The sequence below is a fragment of the Chaetodon auriga genome, chromosome 17 (genome assembly GCF_051107435.1).
Source record: "Chaetodon auriga isolate fChaAug3 chromosome 17, fChaAug3.hap1, whole genome shotgun sequence".
Lineage (NCBI taxonomy): Eukaryota > Metazoa > Chordata > Actinopteri > Chaetodontiformes > Chaetodontidae > Chaetodon > Chaetodon auriga.
Window position 1 is genome coordinate 14950001 of NC_135090.1, and position 24396 is coordinate 14974396.

Below are 24396 nucleotides of genomic sequence, written 5' to 3' on the forward strand. Positions count from 1 at the left end.
ACACATGCGCATGCACACACCTGGGGAGTCTTGGTAAAATGTCAGGGCTGTTCAGATTGTAATTACAGGGAGATTTGCTGCCTCTCTCACAAAGCCGAGATAAACCACCTGACTGACACACACAAACAGATACACGCATACTCACAAACACACACAGCACACACACACACACTCACAAGTAGCCAGTCACGCAGAAACACACACTCAACTTTTAGAGAAAATCAATACCTAACCCCGTCTTTGGCACACACACCATATTAGAGGTGATGTGGTGAAGTAGCACCGCTCTAGTTTATTTTCCAGTCGTAAATAACAGCAGGCGATTTTTATTGATGCAATCGAGAAAAAAAAAAAAAGCTAAAAAAATTAAACACTGTTTCATATTAACAAATCAAAAAAAAAATTAAGACGCCAAATTGATGTCTGACACGTTTCTGCTTCTACGATACACATTCAAGCCAATACTTGCTCTTGTATTTGGAAGGATGCCTTCACACGCATGGCCCTGTTTGCTTTGTCATTTCTCTTATCAGTTAATTGTTCACATTAACATTAAGCATTAATTAAGAGTTATTCCCACTAGCCATGTTCTGGATAAGCACAATTATGAAGACAAAACAGTTTTGTTTATGGTTCAGACAAGAGAGGCTGCTAAACAAAAGAAACCGGGGTGTACGTGTCCACGGTTACAACTACTTAACTCCCTGAAGACTTCTCGTTCCCACCAATCATTGTGTCTTAAACCAGATGCTGAGAGCTGAGAGGGAGTGCAACAGCTGCATGTATCATCTCCAACAGCTTTCCAAAATGTTTACAGCAGCGTCTGATTGATGGCGCCGTGCAGTTGCAGATTTGACGGGCATGGCGTCGTTAAAAAAATCCACCTGCACAATATGGTTCAGATAATCGGAATAAACAGATTTATTACGGGGCATTTATGCATGTATCCGCTAACAGCGAGCGGAATATTGCCTTAATCGACATGCTGGCAACAGATGCATGACTGCGTACATGAAATCAATTCCCCCTGCAGTCATAATCAGAAACACGTTACAAACAAATAAAGTCCATATTGATGCCTCTTACGAAATACCATAAAAAAAAAAGGCAATGACCAAAGATTGAACAGCCATGTCACTTTAAAGAGGTGTGTGTGGGGGGGTGGATGCAAATTACGTGCTGCTGTTCCAGGTGGACTGTCTGCCGCTTTCCACATGTGTGTATGAGAGTCTGAGTGTGTCTTTCCATCTGTGTGTGTTAAATGTGATCTTGGCAGGTTCCTGAAAGCCCGCTGAGCTGTGAAGAGGAGGTGCGATTATAATTTCAGTATCCCACTGTTCGCACCACAGTTACATTGGTACTTAGTACCTGCTACAACTATTTCCCCCGGTGCTCTTAGTCATAACTCTTCCCTCCAAGGGGACAGACGGCAACATCCGGAGTCACTTTACCTCCATCTAGACCAAATTAAAGCAGGGACAACTACAGTGATCAGCAAGCACACAGGAAGCACTACTCCCTCAATCAAGAGCTCTAAATTCCCAATAATATTTCCTTTCATAACGCATTTCTCGCTGCTATCATTATTAGTTGTATTATTTCTGCGTTGTGACTTCTCCTCCTGCGTCATGGGTCATTTAGGAATTGCAGAAGGTTATTGGAGGTTATTTCGTACATGCTGCGAGTGAAGAAGCCTTTGGTATCCATGTGGACTTTGGTTTTCCAGATGTTCAACATTTGGACTAATTAAACAAGAGTGTAATCCATTTCAAGGGGGATTTATGGGCTGTTCAAAGATATCTGGGGGTTTTCACACAAAGCCTTTTGCTATCAAAATGGAAAAGGACAAGATCAAGCAAGGGAATGTAAATATAGAGAAGCTCTGAGATTATTTAAAATGGCTCTGCAATAATCCGAGACAGTAAAGAACATTTGTAACAACTTGACAACTAAAATGGTGGTGTGGACAGATGGATGGACGCACGTGCCTCGTGCACTGACACTGTGTTTGCAGTCACAGGCCCAAATGAGGTTTGGTCCATAAGACATTAAATGAAATCCCTCACCTTTCTGTGTTGTGTAAACTACCCAGCACAAAGATGAAAATGTCAAGTTTGCCAACTGATTCTCAGAAGTCTGCAATTCAAGCGGAGATAGTCCACAGCTCACGCTCAGTTGACACTGTATCATGGTGCATTAAGTTGAGTGGCTGCGCATCAGCAGCAAGAAAACATTTCGAACAGCGAGGAAAAAAAAAAAAAACTCCACACCTTCAGTGCAAAACTGAATGTGACAGCTCGTTCTCAAGACTGCTCAAGGCCTGCAAGACAACAAGACAGCGTTTCGCAATGCCACTTCCAGAGCCGAGTTCACGCGCTGTTGTTCAAGTACTTCGCATTAAGTCACATTATTCCATCATCAGCATTGTTGTCGACGTTGTCGTCACTCAGTTTTCTCACTCAGCTTTGTGTGCTTTGCTAAACAAACCCTTGAGCAGGCAGGGGGCTCGCTAACATGAGAGCTTGACCTTGTTTGGTCCTCAATTTTCTCCACACTCCTCCTTCGTATTTAATGATTGCTGTTTACGTCCTTTTTGATTTTCATGATGGATGTTGCACTTATTTACAACCCAGTTCTTTGCGTGTTTTCTTCCATGTATTTGCGTCAGTGTTTCAGTTCGATGATCTGTGGAAAAGCTCAAGCAATCTCTTGTCATATTGACCTTGTATGTCTCCTAAATCTCTTTCAATGAATCAAGATTTAAAAAAAAAAAGAATAAACATGCTTTTGCTGTTGCTCTGTGAAAAAGGAGAGAATGAGATTCACTCACTGAGAAAAAGATGGTGAAAACTGATCATTTATTTACTTTGATTTAGTTGTTTATATTTTTTTTTTATAATAAGTGCAAAATTATATTTTCATCATCATCATTATATGTGGAAAAATACCTGCACAACACTACTTTTCTTATTATGAATTTCAGATTTAAATTTGCTGTTTATTCATGCTGTCTCTTGTGCTGTGTTCTCTAAATACACTACAGTTTATGCTCACAAGCCATAGGAGAGAGATGAAGCTACCCAGCAGCTCTGTTTATTATGTCTTTTAGTAAAACTTTGCTAACAAGCATGAGTAATTGGTTTGCTGCACTGTGCAAAAGCAAAATTAAAAAGTTTGGTACTAATCTATAGCTCACAAGCCCTGGAAGTGAACCCAACAGATCTATCAGTCTTTATCACTTTGCACTTTGCTCCCAGTAATGTCATTATAAAAGTTGTGCCACATGACATTTAATACATTTTGTGATGAGAGATAACAGAGCACGAGGACTATAATGCAATATCTGCCCAACAGTTATGAGCGAGTGCAGTTTTTAACGATGAACGAACATGTTCAAATATGAAAAACGACATAAATAATTGCAGAAAACATTAAGACTGCCTCAAGGTAATACATGCCATTAATTTGAGCTATTGCAGCTGATGTCAGGACGGGTTAGTAACAATGACACCACCTACACATTAGTCCACAGGCTCAGCCTTTATATGGAAAGAGCAAACATCTTCTTCATCAAACAAACAAATAACTGAATAAATGGTTGAACTAGGTTAATGGCTTAACCAGATGAGTGCTTAAACATGTAGTCGTTTAAGTTAAATACTGCATGCATATGCAAAGGCAAACCAATCAATATTTAAACCTTAGTGGCAGGGGTTTGCTAAATGTCCCCAGCATGTTTAATTTACAGCCAAAGTGGCTTTCAGATCAGAACAAACTGGTCAGAGAGATGCTGGCTCGTTTCCCATCTGCAGGCAAAATTTACTCACATCTGACTTTTAGCTAATGTCGCCTTCAAACACTTGATGTCAGTGGGCATGCATTACAAACAGCCCATATAACCTCAGCCCATAAACGATAAATACATGACAGAGAAATATCATTAGATCATAAAAGAAGGCCTCAAAGTCCATCAGCCTCTGTGTTATTTGTCCTCACCTCTTTTCCCAACAGCCCCGTTAACTTCAAATGAAAGAAAGTGGAAAGGAGGCAAAGTGAACGGCGCTAACTTTATACCTCAGACAGGAATCTGAGCAGAGATGCTTTGTGGGCCGCAGCTTTGATGACTTTTGTCAAGTGAAGAATCTTCTAGTGGAAACTGAACCCGGTCAGTCGTGTGAAGTGGAGAGGAATGTCTTTTCGACACAGTGACCTTCATGACACGTGTGGAGTCCAGGGTTCCTTATAGTCGAACGGATTTTAATTCTGTTGATTTCTGTTCTATAAAGGAGCGACTCTGATCCACAGACTCAAATCCTTTTATCTTTCTATCCCTTTTATCGTTCCGTTTCTTTTGATCTCAGAAACTCATTTCAGCTCAACCTCTACCAGCCATTTGGACACCGACTAGTCCCTAAATAGCCTTTTGCTTCTTTGTTTGTTGGAGGATATACAGTAAATCACCTCCAGAAGACTGCAGCAGCAAGCTGAAAGCACGGCACTTCAAAAAGAACTGAGACCATATTACAGGTGGCATTGGGCTTTTCTTGATATGTTTAAGAGATTTCTATACTAAAATTCAATGACTGTTAACACTGAACTGTCAGGAGAGGTTTCTTCTATCTTTAATGCACTTCTACCACTTTGCCGACTATTTCCTTACTTCTAAACTCTTAAGTGGACGCAAAAAGATTGTTATTTGCAAGCTTTCTCCCTGTCCAGTTAAAACACATGACAGAACATACTATTGCTGCCACGTGTTGCCCTTTTGCTCGAGCAACGTCCTTCACATATGAAGTTCAGCTGTGATTGGGACTGCATGTGCTCTTATGTGTTAGAAAATTATTTTTCCATCAATACTTTTTCGGGAACTTGGAGGGAGAAGGAGGATGTCTCAACTAAAAATATGGTTATGGTTTTCTATTAGCAACAAAATAGAGATTAAACTGTTTGCTATGCCCTTCAAGCCAAAGAGGCTCTTAGCTGCTGTTGTACTTTTTGTAAAATCACGTAAAACCTAAAGGAATGTTGGCAAATACGCAGAAACAGACAGAACAGACAGAAACAAAGTGTATCGCAGGAAGCCTGCCAATGAGGAAAGACTTCTTTTGGCTGAATGATATATATCGCTTGCTGTGCCTGTGGTCTTCACACGAACTTGCTTTATCAGAAAACAAACGGAGCGTGAAATCAACACGGATGCTGATGAACATTCGGTTTCTTTCATTGATAAAAAGAATGAGCTCTCCTTGAAGCGGCTGTCAACGTGGCCTCTGGGTCACGGAACAAGCCTGCATGATTCGCAGAGGATGAACACGGGAATGCTGAGTGCCAAAGGAGGACAGAAACTAAGCCAGTTTATTATTTATGACCTGCTTTCACAGGTCGGTCCTGGCACCAACCTACAGCTGACCCTTTTAAGAGCCAATATTCCATGATCTGGACTTCATCAAGGACACACACAGCGAACAAAGAACCTGACTTTGCAATGCAGAGTTACATGTACATCAATTGATATGCTACATTTCATTAACTATGTAAAAGGAAAGTATAATGATGACAGTTACATTTAAGAGTAGGAGGTTTGACGGACTTAATCAGCTGCAGATTAATCAAAGTGCCATAAGTGGGATGATGGATGTAAAAAGCTTGACAAAAGCGAATAAAAGTCCACAATGAGACTTGCAGTTAAAGCTGTAAAGTGTTAAAGCTGTAAAGAGGTGTATGCATGTTCTATTATATCAGGTGTGTGTGCAAAAAGGCAAGAAGGGTAACGCAGCTACATGCACAATAGATACTGTCAAAAAACACTGATTGAGGATGGCGGCAGGTTCATTCCACCTGATCCAACCCAGGTGGAGCTCTAGCAACAATTATGCCACCAGTAAACATTAAATATTTCCAACACAAACCTCTGATATATCAATTTCATATATCAATAAACAGGCCACAGTCAACCTGCAATGCAGCTTCTGTTCCATCAGTCTGCTTCTCTATCTGTGTCGCTGGAAATCCAAAGACGGACAGTGAAACAGGTGACAAATATCTTCCCGAGAGACTAACACATTGAACGAGCGGAGATGACAGAGTGGGCGGATGCGTGTTGTGGTGTCAGGTTTGGTTGTGGCCGTGTGGTAAAGCATCTGCTCTCTGTCTGACCCAGTGACCCCAGGCGAGAGAGGTAGACAGTGAGAGAGGGAGGGAGCAGGGTAGGGTCGGCGCGTGGGAGCAACAGACGGCCAGTGTCAAAGATCAAAACGTTTACTGTTGTCCGCTGCAACACCCTGCTGAGCTTTTGTCTGCGAGCGGGACAGAAGCTGCACGCCGTCACCTCTGGGACGAACTCTGTCTGTGCATGCAAACTTCATTTCCCTGCACACCAGACAGAAAGTCTGCAGATTTCAGCCACTTAAAAAAAGACTATTTAATGTTATATCATAAGAAAATGGATTCACTTTCACGTCTTTGTTTTTGCTGACATTTGCTCGGTTTCTCCTTTATTGCCTTGAGTTGTTTTTATAGTATGTATGTGTGTGTTTATGGTATATGCACACACCTGTTAGCTGTGACTGTAGCTGGCTTGGTTACCATCCTCGCCTGCCCCGCGGAGGTGTCCTCCTTTTCGGGGCACACTTGTGGCCACCGAAGCGTGAAAGCTTTTGAAAACAGCAATTTTAGTGATGACTTGCGCTAAATACTGGTGTAAAAATAGGACCTTTGGACTCTCAGCGCAATCGTTTGACTGCACAGTCTCTTTGGAGTAATTTTATTGCCATCCATGAAGGACCAGCTCTCCTTAACTTTCCCTTGTTTTGTAGAAAGCTGCACCAGGATGAATGAGCGAGTGTCGTGTGGGGAGACAGAGTTCACCGACGTTATGACTGACATGAAGGTAAGTGGATAATGGAAAACTGAGCAGAGGAGAGGAGAGGAGAGGAGAGGAGAGGAGAGATGTTAGGTAACCAGGTGACAGCAGTAGCCTCCAGCTGTGAACTGAGTGCACCCAGAAACAGCCTGACAGGGCCTGCTGGGGAAATGAGTCTTCTCTGGGAATGAAGCAGACAAGTGCACACGTGCACGTGCACACACACACATACAGACAGACGCCCCGCGCACAGAAAGACACCCACATGCATAGACAGAATGAACAACAGGAAAAAAAAATTGCCTCCCAAGGCGCAGGACTCAGACAGGAAATACATCATCACTCAGGGAGGAAATGCATCACCTGCAGAGATGTGGGACTTGCAGCCAATAAGAGCGCAGGAGAAGGCAAGGAATTTGCATACAAGCTCAGTGAATGAATTATTATTATGCAAATAGACTGAGACACGTTGTGAAATCTCATAATGAAAGTAAACTTGATTTTTTTCTTTACTATTTAAGAACAGGGGACGGGGGAATTCATTAAATCAGACACAAAGACAAGAGACCGCCCTCACGAGCATAACAGCACGAGGTGATGAGATAGTGAGATCGTGTGTGTGTGTGTGTGTGTGTGTGTGTGTGTGTGTGTGTGTGTGTGTGTTTAGATAGCAGGGTGTGTGTCATGTCTGCTGACAGCCACGTTTCTGTGGGTTTGGGGCACATGGGCATACCTGTCATCACACACCAAGTCTAAACAAAAACACACAAACACACCCACTGTTGTTCTGTTTCTCTCTCCCTTCCAATGCCCAGTTGTGCCAGAAATACCATTATTTTTTATACGGGGGGGAAAAAATAAATGCTGTTGTTATAGGATTATTGTTATCAAATGCCCCCTATAGAAGCAGTTAAGCCAATTATAGCACTTTACATACTGTGGCTTCAAAAATACATTAATTTCAATCATGTCACGTCGATCCAAGATTGACGATAATTGAAATTGTGGGAAAGTTGGACTGGAGATCTTTCCATCTGACAGCAAAGACTGGAGATGGGTTCACGGAGGGTTCAGTTGTCTAGCAAACTGACTAATCACATTACCTTCACGTGCGTGTGCCTGTGTGTCTGGCGTAGCAGCGTGTTGTGCTGCTGTCTGTCTTCAGAGACCTGACTGCTAACAGCTAAATACATATTCAAATAATTAGGTCTTTTCCACAAACGTTAGAAAAGTTACTGGAAAGATCGGACAATCAAAAATAACAACTGTTTAGTAATAAGTCCCTGAAGGCTCTATAGACCTTATTCTGGGCATTAGGGTTATTACAGGTTACAGTTAGGTTATTAAGATCACATTTCCTGTACAACAACTTCCTTACTTACTACCAATAAGCAATTATTTGGAGGTTTTTGAGGGAAAACTCAAATGTTAATGGCCTAGTAGTTGTAGAATATGGTCATCCAGAATAAGGCATTAATAAGTGCTTTATAATCACTAATATAGAGCCAATATGCTACTAGCATGCATGCTAATAAGCAAGTAGTTAATGGTGAATATGTACACTTTAATATACAGTGCTACCCGACATTTTCATGATACTAAGACATAAGACAGTAAAGTGGTTTTAGGTCATTTATTTGCCTCCAAACATCCAGTTTGTGTCTCATCTCTTTTCTTTGTGTGTGTTGACGCTGCATTGCTGACTGATGCACAATAATAAAAGCTGAAATGATTTTAATGTTCACACAGTCGCGATAGCAACAACCTTGTAAAATAAAAATCTGATATCAGAGCAATATGTATCAAAGGAGCATCTGCACACTTAATGACAACACACGAGGAAACTGGGTGAACTGTGTGATGATGGATCTAAAATAAGAGATCTGTTAATGACGAGTTCAATAACGAGGACAGAGTCCAAATCACATTCTAGACATTTTCAATGGGGAGAACACATGTCATTAATCAACGCGTTAAATATTCATGAGTAAAGATTATCACACTTATCACACACTCAGAAGGAATGAATAATAATGGTGAGTCGACTTGAGGTGAAGGTACAATTGTTCAACTAATACAGAGCGAATGTTTTGCTCGGAGGTGTTCAAACACCTGTATAAGAGTGTGGCGAGTGTAACTATCAAAGCTCATCATTTGTATGTATTGTAATTTCTGCCATTTGTTGGCTCTAGGATTAACAAAACACGAGAAAGGCTGCTTGATTTGACCATTTCTTTCCCTTCGCCAACATGAGTAACCTTGAAGCGAGTGAGGAAACTGGCAGCCAAATGACTAAAATAGGTTTTAATCAAAGGCAAACTGACAGGACCGACACCGAAGTTATTCAGAGTAGCTCAACATAATCTTTGGTTGCCATGACATCAACTTGATTTGGTCGGCGGAGCTTTTTATGACGATCACAGCCCGCTTTCTCCATCATAACGAACAGCCTTCTCTTTGTCGTTAGATTCTATGCATTGGACGATCTGTGTCATTTCAGTTCTGCTCTGTCTAGACTTGTATAAATTTCTTGTCAGTCGCTGTGTGTTTTTCCCCAGAGAGTACACAGCCATTAAGGGCATCAGTATTTCCCTCAAGGACAGTGTGACAGGGACAGACTCTGGCTGTCACCGGGGATCGAACCTTTGACCGACACTGCTGTTTATGTGTCCATCTATCTATACAGGGGGATTCTCATATACACTTTTTCCATGTTACTCCAAGCTTCCATCTGAGATGAAAAACCTCCTCCTATAGTGGCCATGCTGCCTGTTTCTTTATATAGATAAGAACACCTCTCTCTCTCACACACACACACACACACACACACACACACACACACACCCCAACAGGGAGCACCAGCTGGATATGAGACTGTCTGTCTTTGTTAATTTCTCATCTGCCTTTCTCGTAAGGCATCAGAGAGAGTCTGTGTGTGTGTGTGTGTGTGTGTGTGTGTGCTGTCCTGTACGTGTGTGTGTGTATGTATGCGTGTGCTTGTGTGTTTGCGGTCACACCCTCAGGGTAACACATGCTATCTTGGTGTGCCCAACATATTTGTCTATTTATTAGAGTGTGTGTGTGAGTGAGTGTGTGTGTGTGTGTGTGTGTGTGTGTGTGTGTGTGTGCGCGAGAGAGGGAGACAGAGAGAGTGTGTGTGCATGCTTGCCTACTCAACATGTTCACGTCATGTCTACTTCTAATCATCTTTTAAATAATGAAGAGGCTGTGGAAGATGGACAGATTGTTTGTGTGTGTGTGTGTGTGTGTGTGTGTGTGTGTGTGTGTGTGTGTGTGTGTGTGTGTGTGTGTGTGTGTGTGTGCATGCATAAGAGAGAGAGAGTTCTTCAGACACCTCATGTCTCCCAGAAGTCACCTTCTGAGTTATTGAGAAACACAGCTGATTTTCCCAATTTGATGGGTCTGCTAATCAGACTCTAGTTTCATGTTTCAAGAACTTCATCACGCTTTAAGTCGTGCATTTGATGTGTGCAAGTGTGTGTGTGTGTGTGTGTGTGTGTGTGTGTGTGTGTGAGTGGAATTTTGGATGAAACACATCTTAGGGTTGACTGGATGAATATACTGCATCTGCAATTGGCAGGGTTTATCGTCCATTGTTTTTTTTGGCCCATTTCTGTCATTTTATTTTGCTAATTTAATGGTCTGAATCCAAAGAACAAGTGAGAGTCGCTGCCCAGTGACAGACACACACTGAGCAAGCTAACCCAGGAACACAAAGAGGCGGCGGGGAAAACAACACGGAGAGGCAGAATAATTTCACATCTAACCCTGTGAATTGAGGGTTTATTTAGACCAAACCAGAGTTGGTGAGCTGGAACAGTGGGAGCACCACCCACGACAATTTTGGTTTTATTTTGTTACTGTCGAGTTTGAATGAAGTGCGTTTTCCGATGACTTAACAGAGAGAAGAGAGAAACTTCAGAGTTCAGAAGGGGAACAGTTGGATTTTACTTTTTAATAAGGAAAACGGGCGTATGAATATTTCCTTTCTTGACATTTTGTGAGTTTATTTATCAGACTAACAAACAAATGTAGGGAACTTGCTGCTCACACACACACACACACACACATCTCCCTGCTCAAACTACATTATTAATACACACATTGTAGCTTCAGTAGCAAAATCCATTTGAGACACATTAGAAGGATACTTCCTTGAATTCTATCATTTCTTTACAATTAGTCCACTGCAGTGCTATCTTTGATGATTGCTCCCACAGGAAGCCACCATGTCTTTGCATCTACTATGATAAATTATGATTTACACTTACTGCACCAGTCTGTGAATGCACATTTACACTAGACCTCCAGGGTAAAGAGCAATTGTGTATAAAAAGCTGTTATGGATCCACAGGGTCCTGGAACAGCTGGAACAGCTAACTGGAGTGCGGCCTTTATCCCAATTTGTATGGCAAAGCGATCGCTTCTTCCAATTGAACAGCCTGTTCAATATGTGCAAGCTGACGTTTCTAAAATCATAGCAGGCAAACACAAATCTGACATACATGAGTAGATTTGGCTCTCAGGCAATTTCAAAACACACCACTCGGGTTGGCAATCTGTGTGCAGGAATTAAATGTGCGCCCCGTTTGTTGGCTAAGAGGGAAAACACACGAGAGATTAACAGAGCTGAAGCCTGTGAGTGCCCACCTATGACAATCAACACTTCGAACAAATTCACTAAGGATAGGGGGCCGGAGGGAGGGGGGGGGGGAGAGGGGACGAGGACAGGCAAGACTAATGGAGAAAGGAGAGACAGAGAGGAGAGATGTCAGGTGTGGGATGTGAGAAAGATGGTGATTACAAATTCACCATGGGCGAATGTTGGAAGGAGGAAGCAGGGGAAAAGAAGAATGGGTGATTAGGGGTGGAGGAAGATGGATGGAGGGGGGAAGACGATTGAGAGCAGCAGAAGATCAAGAATATGAATATACACCACAAAGCACATACTTGCTCACTGCTCAACAGGGGACTTCCCTGCACAGCAACTGTGGCAACACCAGAGCACTAAAACACTAAAGCAAGGGCTTTCGAGGCAAAACGTGAGAAAGGGGAGCACAAATTAAACAGGAAATAGAGGAAGAAGTGACTCACGCTTGCTCCAAGGGTAAGGGGCAACCATTATCTCAAAAATTACATCCATGGGCAACTGTCTTGCATTAGGACACAAAGCTCTGGGAGACAATTATTGCTGCATGGATTCCCATCACATAAACAGCTCACTGCCAACATATTTTGCATACACTGTATGTTACTGCGCTCATATTGAATGGTCACAGTCAGCGTTGGTTTGGTTCCAGTCTCTGCTTATGGCATTTGGAACTAAAGCCACTCGGTGACGGTTATGGAAAAATTGTGCTAAATATTCACAAAGTCAACCCCGGCTTGAACCTGAAATGCGGTCTGCGGTTTCAAAGACAAATCCCCGCCTTTACATTGCCTTGTTCTATGTCATGCTACTTCCGGCGCTGGTATTAAATGTTGACAGTGAAGCGAAAGAAAAGAGGAGATGAGAGGGGGTGAAAGAGCCAAAAAAAACAAGTAATTACAAATTCACTCTACGGAGGTTGGAAACGCAGGAGAGGATTAGGTGAATGAAAGTCAAGAGGGTGAGGAGTGAGCGGAGTTGAGGATGCAACAGTATGTAATGCATAAAATAAGTATGTATATGCATAAAGGCAAAGACACAAGAGCGGCGAGTGAGGCAGGGATGGAAGCATAGAAAAGGATAAGAGGACGGAGGTGAGAGGCTGTGAATGTCTAAGCCAGGGATGGATGTAGCAGAAATTCCAAATGCTCACTGGTTTTTATAATGTGGCACACTTGCCCCACACACGTCTGTTTCCTCATCCCGCTCTCTCTCCAATCTCACCTCCCCCTCGTCCTCCCTCTCTCTTCCTCAGGAACTTAGAAGTATTTATATGATCAAGAGGCTGACTCTGCGACAGACACATCTCCCTCCCCGAGAAACCAGCCATAAGCCACAGGATTAAATGTGTGTTAGAGAGTCTGTGTTGCGCTAATGTTCAGTGCGAGGGTGCTCGTCTGCCTCAGCGTGTGCACACAGGGTACTAATAGCCCAGAAGCATGTCTGCGTATGTGCGCCTTCAGCGCAGAAACAGAACCATGTCATGCCCCCGTGTTTCTCAGTGCAGCCATCGTTTCTTGCCTCCAAGCTCACCAACGAGCCTTATTATTAACTGTATGCAGAATATCAATCGATAATTGACAGCAGAGGATGATTACCAAAACACTCAACCAGTAACTAATACAGGTAAATGATCAGCAGTGGCACATTAATGGACAACATCAATCAATGATTTATAATCAGCATTAGAGTTGTAAACTGCGCCAATCAATCTCTGATGTCCAGGATGAGTTATAAAACCTGGCTGGAGGACCACTTCGGTGCGCCTGGCGGCCTGTCCAATTTAACACTGATGACCAGCATTAAATTACTAGACCCTACCAAGGGATGACTGATAAATTTCAATTTGGCCATGTTGCAAGAACAAAGCACTACATTTCCATGGCTCGTCAATAGAAATTAAATTAGCTATTTTTAGCCTTCTGGGTTAATTACTGGGTCACGTGGAAAAGGCTTCAGTGGAACCAGTTACAGCACCTCACCCCACCGATGACCAGGAAGAGATTATGCGGCTGTCTAATTGATATTTAGCGCAGGATGATTGATCAGTGTTAGTCCTTTGATTGAGCGCTGATGAAATGCATACTGTCAGTGAAACTGTGCGATAAGGTTAATCTCAGAGATGGCGTTGAAAAGGAGCTCCAGCATAGATCTGCCGCAAAGGTGCAGGTTGAGAGGTTGGACGCCGCTCTCCTTTGGATTGTGACAGGTTGAATGTAGCCCAGAATACATTTAGGGTCTGGTCGGCAGTGAAAAATGTGCGCGGGTTTTTTTTTTTTCTTTTTCCTTGTGTGCATTTGCACGTGTGCGATTTAATATGTTTGGCGAGTAAATTAAGCCTCTGGAGCCACAGCACAAATCTGACAGACGAAAAGGAAGAGAGAGGGAGCCGTGAGGAGAGATGAGAGCACAGAAGAAGTGCTGAGCCGGGGAGAGGAAACACAGAGGGGCAGGGGACAGGGAGAGGAGAGGAGAGGGGAGGAGAGGAGAGGTGGAGTTAAGCTGAGCGGAGCAGCAGCAGGGAGGAGGAGAGGGGAACAGATGACACGGAGAAGAAGGGGATCAGGGGAGAGAGGAGGAAGAGCAGAGGACAAGTGCGGCAATTTCTCAGCCTCTGACTTACAGGGAAACTTTATTTGAGGCGAATTTGTTGACACAAAGTTCAACATCATGCTTTTTTAAATTACATTCTCATGAGGCATTCAAAAACACACAAAAAAGAGCGACGCTTTTATAATAACCTGTCAGAGACGCAGAGAGGGAAGCTTTCAGCCCTGTCCAAGATTGTCCTCTTGTCCTCATTTTACTGCACAAAGCGGAACACAGGCTCCTCAATTAAAACCCAGGATCAATACAAAAGATGTTACTACGTCGGAAATGGCACTGTGTCTTTGTGTCAAACGTGTTACGCAAGTTGAGAAATCAAAGTTTTTGTCCACTGGCTACAGCAGTGTGTGAATCCATTAGTGCCTCTTTCATTACTCTACCTTCTGGATTGGTTTTCAGAATAGAATCGCGGGCCCATACAATGATTGGTTACCTGCCAATGGCCGCTAGAGTAGACTAATTCACCAGCCACAGCCAAAATGTAACAGCATTTGGCTGGTGGCTGGCTTTAATTTTCCAGCCTCTTTTTAAAGCCTTGGTCCCCAGAATGTCAGCATGCATCAAGGGGACATTTAATTACACATTTATTTACCTTTCTGCTCAGCTTTCACATTTAAAAAAAACCTTTATATGCTTGCTAGCTTTGCCAACTTCTATATCTATCTTTGACATTTTATTAATCTTAATTTGCATTTAACTAAAACTACTCTTTAGCCAGTCTCGTTCAGAGCACCTTCATACCATGAGGAGTTTGAAAATATGACACTATGAGGTCTCTCACAGGCTAGACAGCCATGAAGACATCAGTGCCAGGATCCTTGCTCCAAAAGCTTTAAAATAACATCTTTTGTGCATGAGAAAATCCCAAAGTTCTTGTCTTTGTTCAGTCGACACCCCCATTAACCCCCTCAACACCTCTTCATAACTAAATGAAAGAACAGATCAATGCCAAAACGACATGTATTACCACTGGGGAGTACCAGCGACAGGCGCACATACTCATAGAACTGGAGTTACATCCAGTAACTTCTACTTAACGTAGTTAAACAGTCGCAGTTTGGTCGCAAGTTTCGGCAACAAAAGACAGATCTGTAAATTAAAACGAGCCAATGTTGACTTATGACATCCATCCATCCCACCTTTCTCCATACATGGACTTTCTTGCCCTTTATGCTACATCACCTGACTTCCTCCTTTGCTCCTGTCATATTTATTACAGCCACAAGAGGATGCCACCTAACTGTAAACATGGGTCATAATAAGCTGCTTGCACAGATGACCTGAGGCCATTTTTTGAGGCCAACCTCTCGTCTGTCCATCAGAATAAACCAGAACAAAGAAGAAAACTTTTCCAAATAGGTTACTAGAAGGCTGGAGATTCCTGTTTTGTTTGTTTGTTTGTTTCAACAGTGAAACTACAATCCTGCAATCTGTGATGGTGCCAAGCCAAGTGTCTGGACATTCCTGGTGACGACTGGTTTAATCACAGTAGAGATCCATAGTATTTCTGCTCAGTCTGCCTACATGAGTGTAGTCTCCCCACACTGGAGGATCATGCAGACTTTACAATGACAATGACAAATGGTTCTCGATCGCTTCCACAGTGGTTGGCTTTTTGAGGTTTCCTTTGCCTTTCTTGCACAGTTTTCAAACCTCGGTCTCCATTTTTCCTCTCACCAGGTCTTAACCCACATTGTCTGAAAAGTTTTCAGTCAAAACCAAGCTGGGCTGCTGTTGTCAGAAGCTCACAGACCTTGGCATATGTTTAGTTAGAAGCCCAGTCCTGCTCGCATCTCTAAGCCTCTTCTGTCTCTTTCTATTGTAATAATTTTCTCACTTTCCTCTCTTCAACTCCTCCTTTCCTCCCCTCCTGCCTTACCTCCTCATAAGCCCATTTTCCTCCTCCTAATCTTTCCCCTTGTCTCCTCCTTCCTTCCTATCCATTTTTTTTTTTGCCTGCTCTAGTCCATCCTCCTCTCAAGACTCGGTGATGAATGGTCAGTCAGTTTCCATACAACAGAAGCCCCACCTGATGCAGCAGTGGGTGGGTTTGGACGAGTGTACACGTACATCTGTGTGTGCTCACTCAAATGTGTGTGTGTGTGTGTGTGTGTGTGTGTGTGTTCTTACAGCGTTTCTGAACAGGATCAGAGAGAGAAACTAAAAATGGAAAGCGGAGGAATACCAAGATACAGACAGGGAAAGAAAGCGGGAGAGAGTGTGCTATACTGTGAATATTTTAACATTTTATTTCACTCAAGCGAGAAAAGGGAGGGGGGCGAGAGAGCTAAAGGAAGACAGGGAAGAGATCGAGGGAGGGGGCAAGGTAAGCAAGTGTGTGTGAAAGAGAGAAAGGGGGGAGACACCACCATTATATGGCATCTTTTGACTGATATACAAAGAAAATGAATGCATGGGCATGGTGGCAGATATTTGGGAATAAAATGCTGTGTAAGGCTTAGGCCCCATCACTATAAACAACTCACGTTCACACGCGCACGAACCCCCCCACACACACTCTGAGACAAAACACACTCCCGCACACACTTTGGTATAAGCAGCTCACGTTCACTGCCACAGCCCAAGAGCTACCGCAAGAATATTTATTGGCTACCAGCTCAATGGCTGTATTGAAGGGAAGGATGGAGAGAGAGAGAGAGAGTGGGGGAGAGAGAGAGAGAGAGAGAGAGAGAGAGGGAGAGAGAGAGAGAGAGAGAGCAAACTGAAGCAAGCAGAAAATGAGAGAAGAGGTAAAGAGGCTGTTGCCGGTTCCATCCCTCTTTCCCCTCTTTCCCTTCATCCTCCCTGTAAGCCCATTTCTATTTCTCCGCTCTCCTCCGCAACACACCATACATTCAGGCACGCACGCATCTCGCGCGCCTACACGCACACCTCCCTTCTCACTCACACACATGCACAGACACCTCGCAGACATCCTCACGCGCACGCAGACACCCTGACACACACCCACTCTCCTCATCTCCCGCACACGCACGCACGCGCGCAAAGAAGGAGCATCTTTCTCATGACTGCAGTGAGGGGGGGCAAAAACTCACCCGAAACCGTGATTGTGAGGGCGTTTATGTCACTGCGCGTGAGTGCGCTTGTGTGTGTGTGTGTCTGTGTGTGTGTGTGTGTGTGTGTGTGTGCGTGCGTGCGTGTGTCGCATCCCCTTACCTTGCGCGCGCGAGGAGAGCGAGCAAAGAACGAGACTCCACAGAAAACAGCGCATCACCGTCATTCCTCCGTCCGTCATCCTCTCGTTCATCCCTCTCATCCTCCTCTTCGTCGTCCCCCTCTTCATCCTCCTCTTTGCCGAAGGGGGGTGCGCGAGACAGCGTTCCGTGCCGCTATTAGTAATATTATTAGCATCAATACATCTTCCGCGAGCCGAGCGCGAGCCCTCTAAGCTCTCACCGGGCCGCATGCTGCTTCACATCCAGAAAACGGAGGGAGAGGGAGAGAGAGGGAGAGAGAGAGAGAGAGAGAGAGAGAGAGAGAGAGAGAGGGAGAGAGAGAGGGGGGGGAGAGGGAGGGAGGAAGAGAGAGAGAGAAAGAGAAGGGGAGAGAGGGGGGAGAGAGAGAGATAGAGGGGAGACGCGTGCGTTTTCTTTGCCTCCTTCTAATATAGACTAGATAAATCCTTCATATCCGAAAAACGACTTTAGTCAACATCCACAGAGAGAAAAGCACAGGGGGGGAGAAGGGACGAGCTCACAGGTTGTCTCTCTGTCTTTAAATCCACTCTCCGCTGGGTTTTAGCGACGCTGGTCGTCAATATCTCTCTATTCCGTCCTGTTCCCTCGCAAAAGAGTGAAAGAGAGGGAGGGAGAGCTTCAAATCCACACTTCCTCCGGGCTGCATCCCCTCTTCACTCTGAAATATCCCTCTTTCTATGCAGGCTCTCTGGCTGTCCCCCCTCCTTATAAGCCTCTCCTCCCGTGTCGTTTTGTACAGTGTGCGTCTTCTCTCCTCCGTTACTCTTAAAAAATATCCCCTCTGCTCTTTTTCTGTCCCCCTTCGTGTCTCAGAGATGGACAGGGGTACCTGCTCTCTATTTCTTCTCTGGCCGGATAACCCTCCTCTCCTCCGTCTCTTGACTCGTGCGTCTGTCAAACCTTCCTCTTCTTTTCTTCCTCTTCTCTTCCTCTCCTCTCACAAACCACGGCGGACAAAACGGAGCATCTTCAGCCCTCCTGGAAAAAAAAAAAAAGATAAATTAAACACTCTCGTCATTCTCTCATTCATCTGACTTCTTTTCACACGAGCGTCACCAACAGTCGGTCCTTTTAATTCCTTACCAAACAAGCCAAACCAGAGCTTGCTCGTTGTGTTGTGACAGTCCTCCTTTAGTTCTCTCTGAAGTCCAACGAGGAAAAGATAAAATGACAAATCCTTCTTGCTGTCAGAAAGCAGAGGTGACGTGCATCATCCCCTCTGCTTGGTGTACTTAGGTCTTTTCTCCCGGTGTCGCGGCTGGTGCGTCTCCTTCTCCCCGCCGGTACAGTGATGCTGCCTTCAAGTGCTCCTCGTAAGCTCCCGCTTCCATTCACGTGCGTTTGGTCGGAAATAACAGCCTTAAATGGACTCCCTGTTTGCAGTTGATTGTTTTATGGGAGGACGTTGGTTTATTTCCAACATCAGACTACGCAGAAAACACTTTTTGGACAAAAATGCAAGTGCGTCCACTGGCACTGAAGAATGGGCGCCCAACAAGACTTTACAGAAGGATGATCAAATTTGATCAAAACGAGGAGGAAAGATAAACAAAACCATGAAATCTAGCTTGAAGCCAAATCCAAACTAAAAAGAAATCATATTAGGAGAACACTCCCCTTTAGCGGTGTAACATGATGCGGTGAGCTGTGCCGGATGGTCACATGGGCTAGCCAATAACGACTTGCCTCATCAATCATTGCTCCACTTGACTCCTGAAATGAAATCAATATGCTGGGAGAGTTTGGGATTTGGCGGTTCATGATAGACACAGACACTTTACGTCGACTGGTCTGGTGAAGTGACACTTTTTGAGTTACTGATGGCACCTAATCGATTTTCTTGCCAGTAGTTGAATATATTCAACCCAGTCTCGCGCCAAACACGGTACCAGACCCGTGGATCCGCGCGTCACTGACGGTTTGCGTCAAAAGTGCATGCCTGTGCGGAGGTGCAGTGCTGGCAGGGGGCAATAATGATGGCAGGAAAGGGTTCGATTCCCATCCAGAATCAATAGTCAGTGTTGATTGTTTTAAACGAACGTGGGCGTCACTTATTTATGATTGCTAACTTGAGGTGGTATGAGTAGCTGTGAACTCACGCCTCAGTGACGCATGACACAGATACGGTTCGTAGCTATGCACTTCAAGTGTATGCACGCTGAATGTTAACTTGCTATTTTTCTTGCTGCAATATTAACACAGTCCATAGGGAAAATGTGTAAATGCACTAAAACATCAACAAAGAATGATCATCGTATGAATAATTTATATGACATTCCAAGTAATACCGTACTTGTAAATCTATTATTCATAGCAGAAATTTTACTATCAGTTGTTAAAACAGCTTCAACTGTATATACTCATTGTGCCCTAAATGTCACATTGTTGCAACTCACTTATCCTAAAAATTTCTTGGATTGCACATTTGTCCTCGTTGCATTTGCGGCACTGGTATTTTGTTGACATCTTATACAGTCAAAATTAAATCTCATCCAAAAAATGCAGGCAGCAATATGGCAAACATCGTAGAAGTCTTCACCTCCAATACTAAATATTATCACATATTTCAATTTTATTGAAGGTAATCTCATAACAAACGCATCGTAATTGGCATGTTTCCTTTTTAGAGAGTCAAACGCACAATCACTTCTTTCATGCTCTCAGAAGTGCTGCGGCAAAGAATTAAATTGCGTATAGATTTTCACTCTGAGAAGAGAAAATTATAAAGTAGCTATCAAGTCAATAACAGCAAAAAGCCAAAGTGCTGCAGTCAACTTAATATGCTGTACAAATATAAAAGAATCCCCCAAAACAGCCTGGGAAATACACTCACATCATCACGCTCGTGTGTTTCATCAGCTTCAGTTTAAGGGGAGTGGAGTTTAATACTTGTGGATATCTTCCTCAAAACAACAACAAAGTTGTATTTATTGTCATAATATAACCAAACATAACACAGCTTCAGTGTGTAGAGACATAAAACGGGAAAGTTGATGTGGGCGCCTGCACGGTAGATAGTGGAATTTGAGCTTTGTCCTAAACTGATTTTAACTGCTGAATGAAATGTCTGGGTATCTATTTTTCACATACATCAACATTTTATTTACCCCAGATAAAGGTGGTGCATTAGAACCCATCTCCAGCCATCCGTTTCTCGCTGCATGGCGTGTGGTTTTCCTTCAAGGTTATGAATGGGCCGTGTTCTGACTCGAGATGATGCGGAGTCCTTGATCTTGAGGCCATTTGAGTTAAGAGAGCTGCGATCCGGTGGGTGTAGTTTTTGGATAATGCAACCAAGCTGTTTGTAGAAAGGGTGCAGTTTTAATTACTTTGGCTTAGAACTGCAATGCTATCACCGAAAATGAAATAGCAGTTTCACTGTTCTTTAGAGAGCAAGGTCATTTAAGGATAAGGCGTTACTGACAAACACTGGACGCTGCTGAATATCAGCATCAAAAACAATTCAAATCAAGCTGAATTTCAGAGCTAAATCCGCCTTTAAATGAAAACTGTTAACTTTTCTTGTCACTGAATTGTTTAATTTGTTCCTTATCTTCATTTTTATTACAGTATCCTGTTATGTTTATCCTTATCTGGCAATTAAATGCTATTAGACCCAGTTCATTTGATTCCAAGTAACATTTTCGATATCACTTTCGATAGAAATGTGAATTAAACGTCTGGGGGCTTTCAGGAGTTTCGTCGCTACGCAGCCCCAAGGGATACATGCAAACCTCATTTGGGAAACCAGTCATGTTATTGGTCTCTTTGCCATATCATAATCAAAGCATTAAATTAACGACAGCGCCTCTGCTTTCCTGATTATTCATTCTCAGTCCGAGTGCAGCTTCGGTGTAATCTGCAGCGTTTGCGTGTGTGTGCTGAAGGGTTACAGGGGCAATGTACGTGTGTTCGTCTGAAATCAGTTTAGGGAATTTCTGTAAGGCAGAGCAAAATCCTCACAGGTGTAGCTATATAAACGCGCCTGTGTGAGGGTTAATGAGAATATGTGTGGGTGAGTGTGCTTGTGTGCCAGAGTGTGTGTGTGTGTGTGTGTGTGCGTGTGTGTGTGAAATCTGCTCCCACACGTTTCCTTAAAGCACTCTTCTGCCATCTACAGGCGCATTCTCTCTCCCTTCCTCTCCCTCCCTCTTTCTCCTCATCACAAACCCCTGTGTTAATCATTCTGGCATCGTCTAAATATTCACTGCATGACTTGGGAGCGTGCGTGCTGTACATACTGTCTTGCATGCATGTGCCTCTCTGCATGTGTGCCTCAAATCCTCTGTGTGCAGATTTGTGGGCTGTACATCGGCCGTATGTCTGCGCGTTGCTTTCAGAAATCAATAAGCCATGTGTGAGGCTGGTGTCCTGAGAGAGAGAGACGGGAAGAGAGAGAACAAGCAAGGAGAGTGGAGGGAAGAGGGGGACCAAAAGAGGAGAGGGTGGAGGGAGGGGTGTGAGGTAGGAGATATAGAAGGGTGTGAGGAGGAGAGCAGCAGAAGGAATATAGGATAAGAAAGGGGGACCCGAGGGAGACGGAGAGGAGCAAAGAGAAGAAAGGTGGCAATAAAACAAGAGGAGAGCAGCAAAATGAGTATCAGAGGAGAGAGAGAGAAGGAATAGGAGGTAAAGTGGGAGAAAAGAGGAAAAAAGAAGGACAGAAAAGAGGATGAAGGGGAAAATGGGAGGTAGAAGATGCAAAAACACTCAGGCTAGAGAATTAGGGAGCGAAGGGAAGAGGACAGAGGAGGGGGATGGGACGAGTGTCTGCGCCCAAAAAAATAAAATGGAAATGTATGTGTGAGAGGGGGAAAGAGAGAGGAGGAGAAAGGGACAGGGAGAGAAAATGAGGAGGAACGAGAGGGCCGAGCTGGAGAGACTTGCATGAGTAATCCACTTTTCTGAATGGTTCTTTGCAGTCGCCCCAAAAAGGTAGACGTACTGAACAGGCCGATGTAATGTATTCCAGCGTGTCCTAGAAACCTGCGAAACTAAGGTTCACATTACGCTTCCTCTACTGTATAAGTCTGCATGAAAGCAGGTAGAGGCGTCGGAGTCTTGTTCAAACTAACGCTCTCGACAGAAAATGAACCCGTCAACTCGTCCTTGTCTATCTCTGCCGGTTCATTCCAGAGTGGCACCACTGGTTCAAACAAGGTCACGTGTACATCGATGGTTGATTTTTACAGAAACCTATTTGGTTGTGTCCATTACTGTGCATTTGTCCTGATCGCAGCAATCCATTAGTATTTTATGATTCGTGATGACACACCGCGTCCCTTTGGATCTCGAAGCCAACAGCTGACGAGCGCTTAAATGAATCGACAATTTCTTCTCCGTAAACAATCCTTATTGTTGTAATTGTGGATGGCGCGACGGCACATGGCAAATCTTTTAACAGCTCATTTACACAGATTATGTTTTGTATTGTGTTTTGTCTGATCTGAGACAAGAACACAGTGCAGCAGGCAGAGCTTAAAGGGAATTCATTAGTAACCCACCAGAAAGAGCTGCACTGTTCTGCAATCACAATTGTATTTTCAGTCACACTTTATATTAAGGCTTAGGGTTATTTAGGGTTAGCTTATTATGATCCTACGTGATGTGCAACAACTTCCTTAGCTACTATCACTGAGCTGTAACTCAGAGGAGATTGAGGGAAAACTCTTGTAGTTGTAGAATATGGTCACGCAGGAAAAGGCATTAATAAGTGCTTCATAACGAGCTAGTATGCTACAAACATGCAGGCTAATCAACATCTAGTTAATGGTGAATATGTGCGCCTTAATATTAAGTGTTTTCACCTGGATGAACACCTTCTTTTTGAAAAAGAGACATGAGCAGCATAAGTTAATGGATATTTTAACACTAAAATAAGAGATTGTCAGTTTCTTTAGTAGTTATTTTAGCTTGTTTCTGCTAATTGCTGATTCACAGTTTGAGACTGATTTTAACTGTTGGACTTGTGTAGCCAGGCTTACATGATGCACTAAACGAGTCAAACTTCAAGTAAAGGCAGCTGAACGCTTGAAACAAACTAGCACGACGTCAAAAGGAAAAGTGTTTAGAACTGTTATAAATGGCCAAACTCGAAGGCATCGTGTGGAGCACGCCATCATGGAGAGACATGAAAATGGTGCAGACTTTCAGACTTTCCTGGATGCAATTCATGGTGAGGTACCAATTTATGGTACACGTGATAAGTAACGGATGTAGTGTGGGGGAAAAAAGGGCATGACAGTAAAGTTCAGATCCTGTCAACTCTCAGACGCACAAACAAGCATGCATGTAGTGCAGGCTGTCAGTTTCACAAAGTTCCAGAAATTTTCACATGCAGCCTCCAATTCTGATGTCGGAAAGGAGTCGGAGGAGGGTGTTTCAGATGCTGTTCCACCATCCGACAGGCACTTCTGTTGAACCATTCTGACTCCTTAAGACTGAACGCCCATTCAACGATGATTTGTCAGAAACCACAGTCCATTTTCTGAATGTTAACTGTCCTCTTCATACCAGAATATTACACACACTGAGGGAGCAGTGAACCACATTTATCCACCCACCCAACACACAAGGAGGCTGCAGTTAAAACAGTGGGGCAAGAGAAAGCCACTCAGGTAGCTTCCTCTCACAGACTTCACGTGCTGAATGGCGGAATGCCGTCGTCCACAGGATCCACCATTCGTCACAAGTATCAAGCACATTTGATACGAAGGGGACGCCTGACAGATGCTGTAGCTGTGCTCGGGAACAGCAGGGCAGCAGCGTCCTCGCAGCAGGGTGGCAACAAGACCCTGTCAGATGTGCATTCTGACTGTTTGACTTGAATCCTTCTGGGACTGGCACAAAGCGGTCACGTCTGTAAATGAGCAGGCGGCTTAACTGCAACTGTGGAATCGAAGAATCCCATTTTGTGGGATGTTTTGTGACGAGCAGCATCCGAGCTAAACAAAAAGGACGGATTTATTTATTTTTTGTCAGCGGAGCATGGTCCCTCAACGGGATATCCACTAATGAGGTAATTGACTAACGAGATATCC

The 24396-nt window shown here is 43.7% G+C and overlaps 1 protein-coding gene across 5 annotated transcripts in view; it reads right to left on the minus strand.

Moving 5' to 3' along the window:
• Positions 1-18619, minus strand: part of LOC143335403 (CUB and sushi domain-containing protein 3-like) — a 318991-nt gene extending 300372 nt beyond the window's left edge. For all 5 annotated transcript variants that reach the window (XM_076754808.1, XM_076754807.1, XM_076754806.1 and 2 more), the window contains exons 1-2: positions 18440-18619; positions 17316-18334 (exon numbers count right to left, since the gene is read on the minus strand). In XM_076754808.1, coding sequence (XP_076610923.1) covers positions 17316-17565 — 250 coding nt within the window. In that variant the 5' untranslated portion in view covers positions 17566-18334; positions 18440-18619. The remainder of the gene's footprint in view (positions 1-17315; positions 18335-18439) is intronic.
• Positions 18620-24396: the final 5777 nt, after the last annotated feature.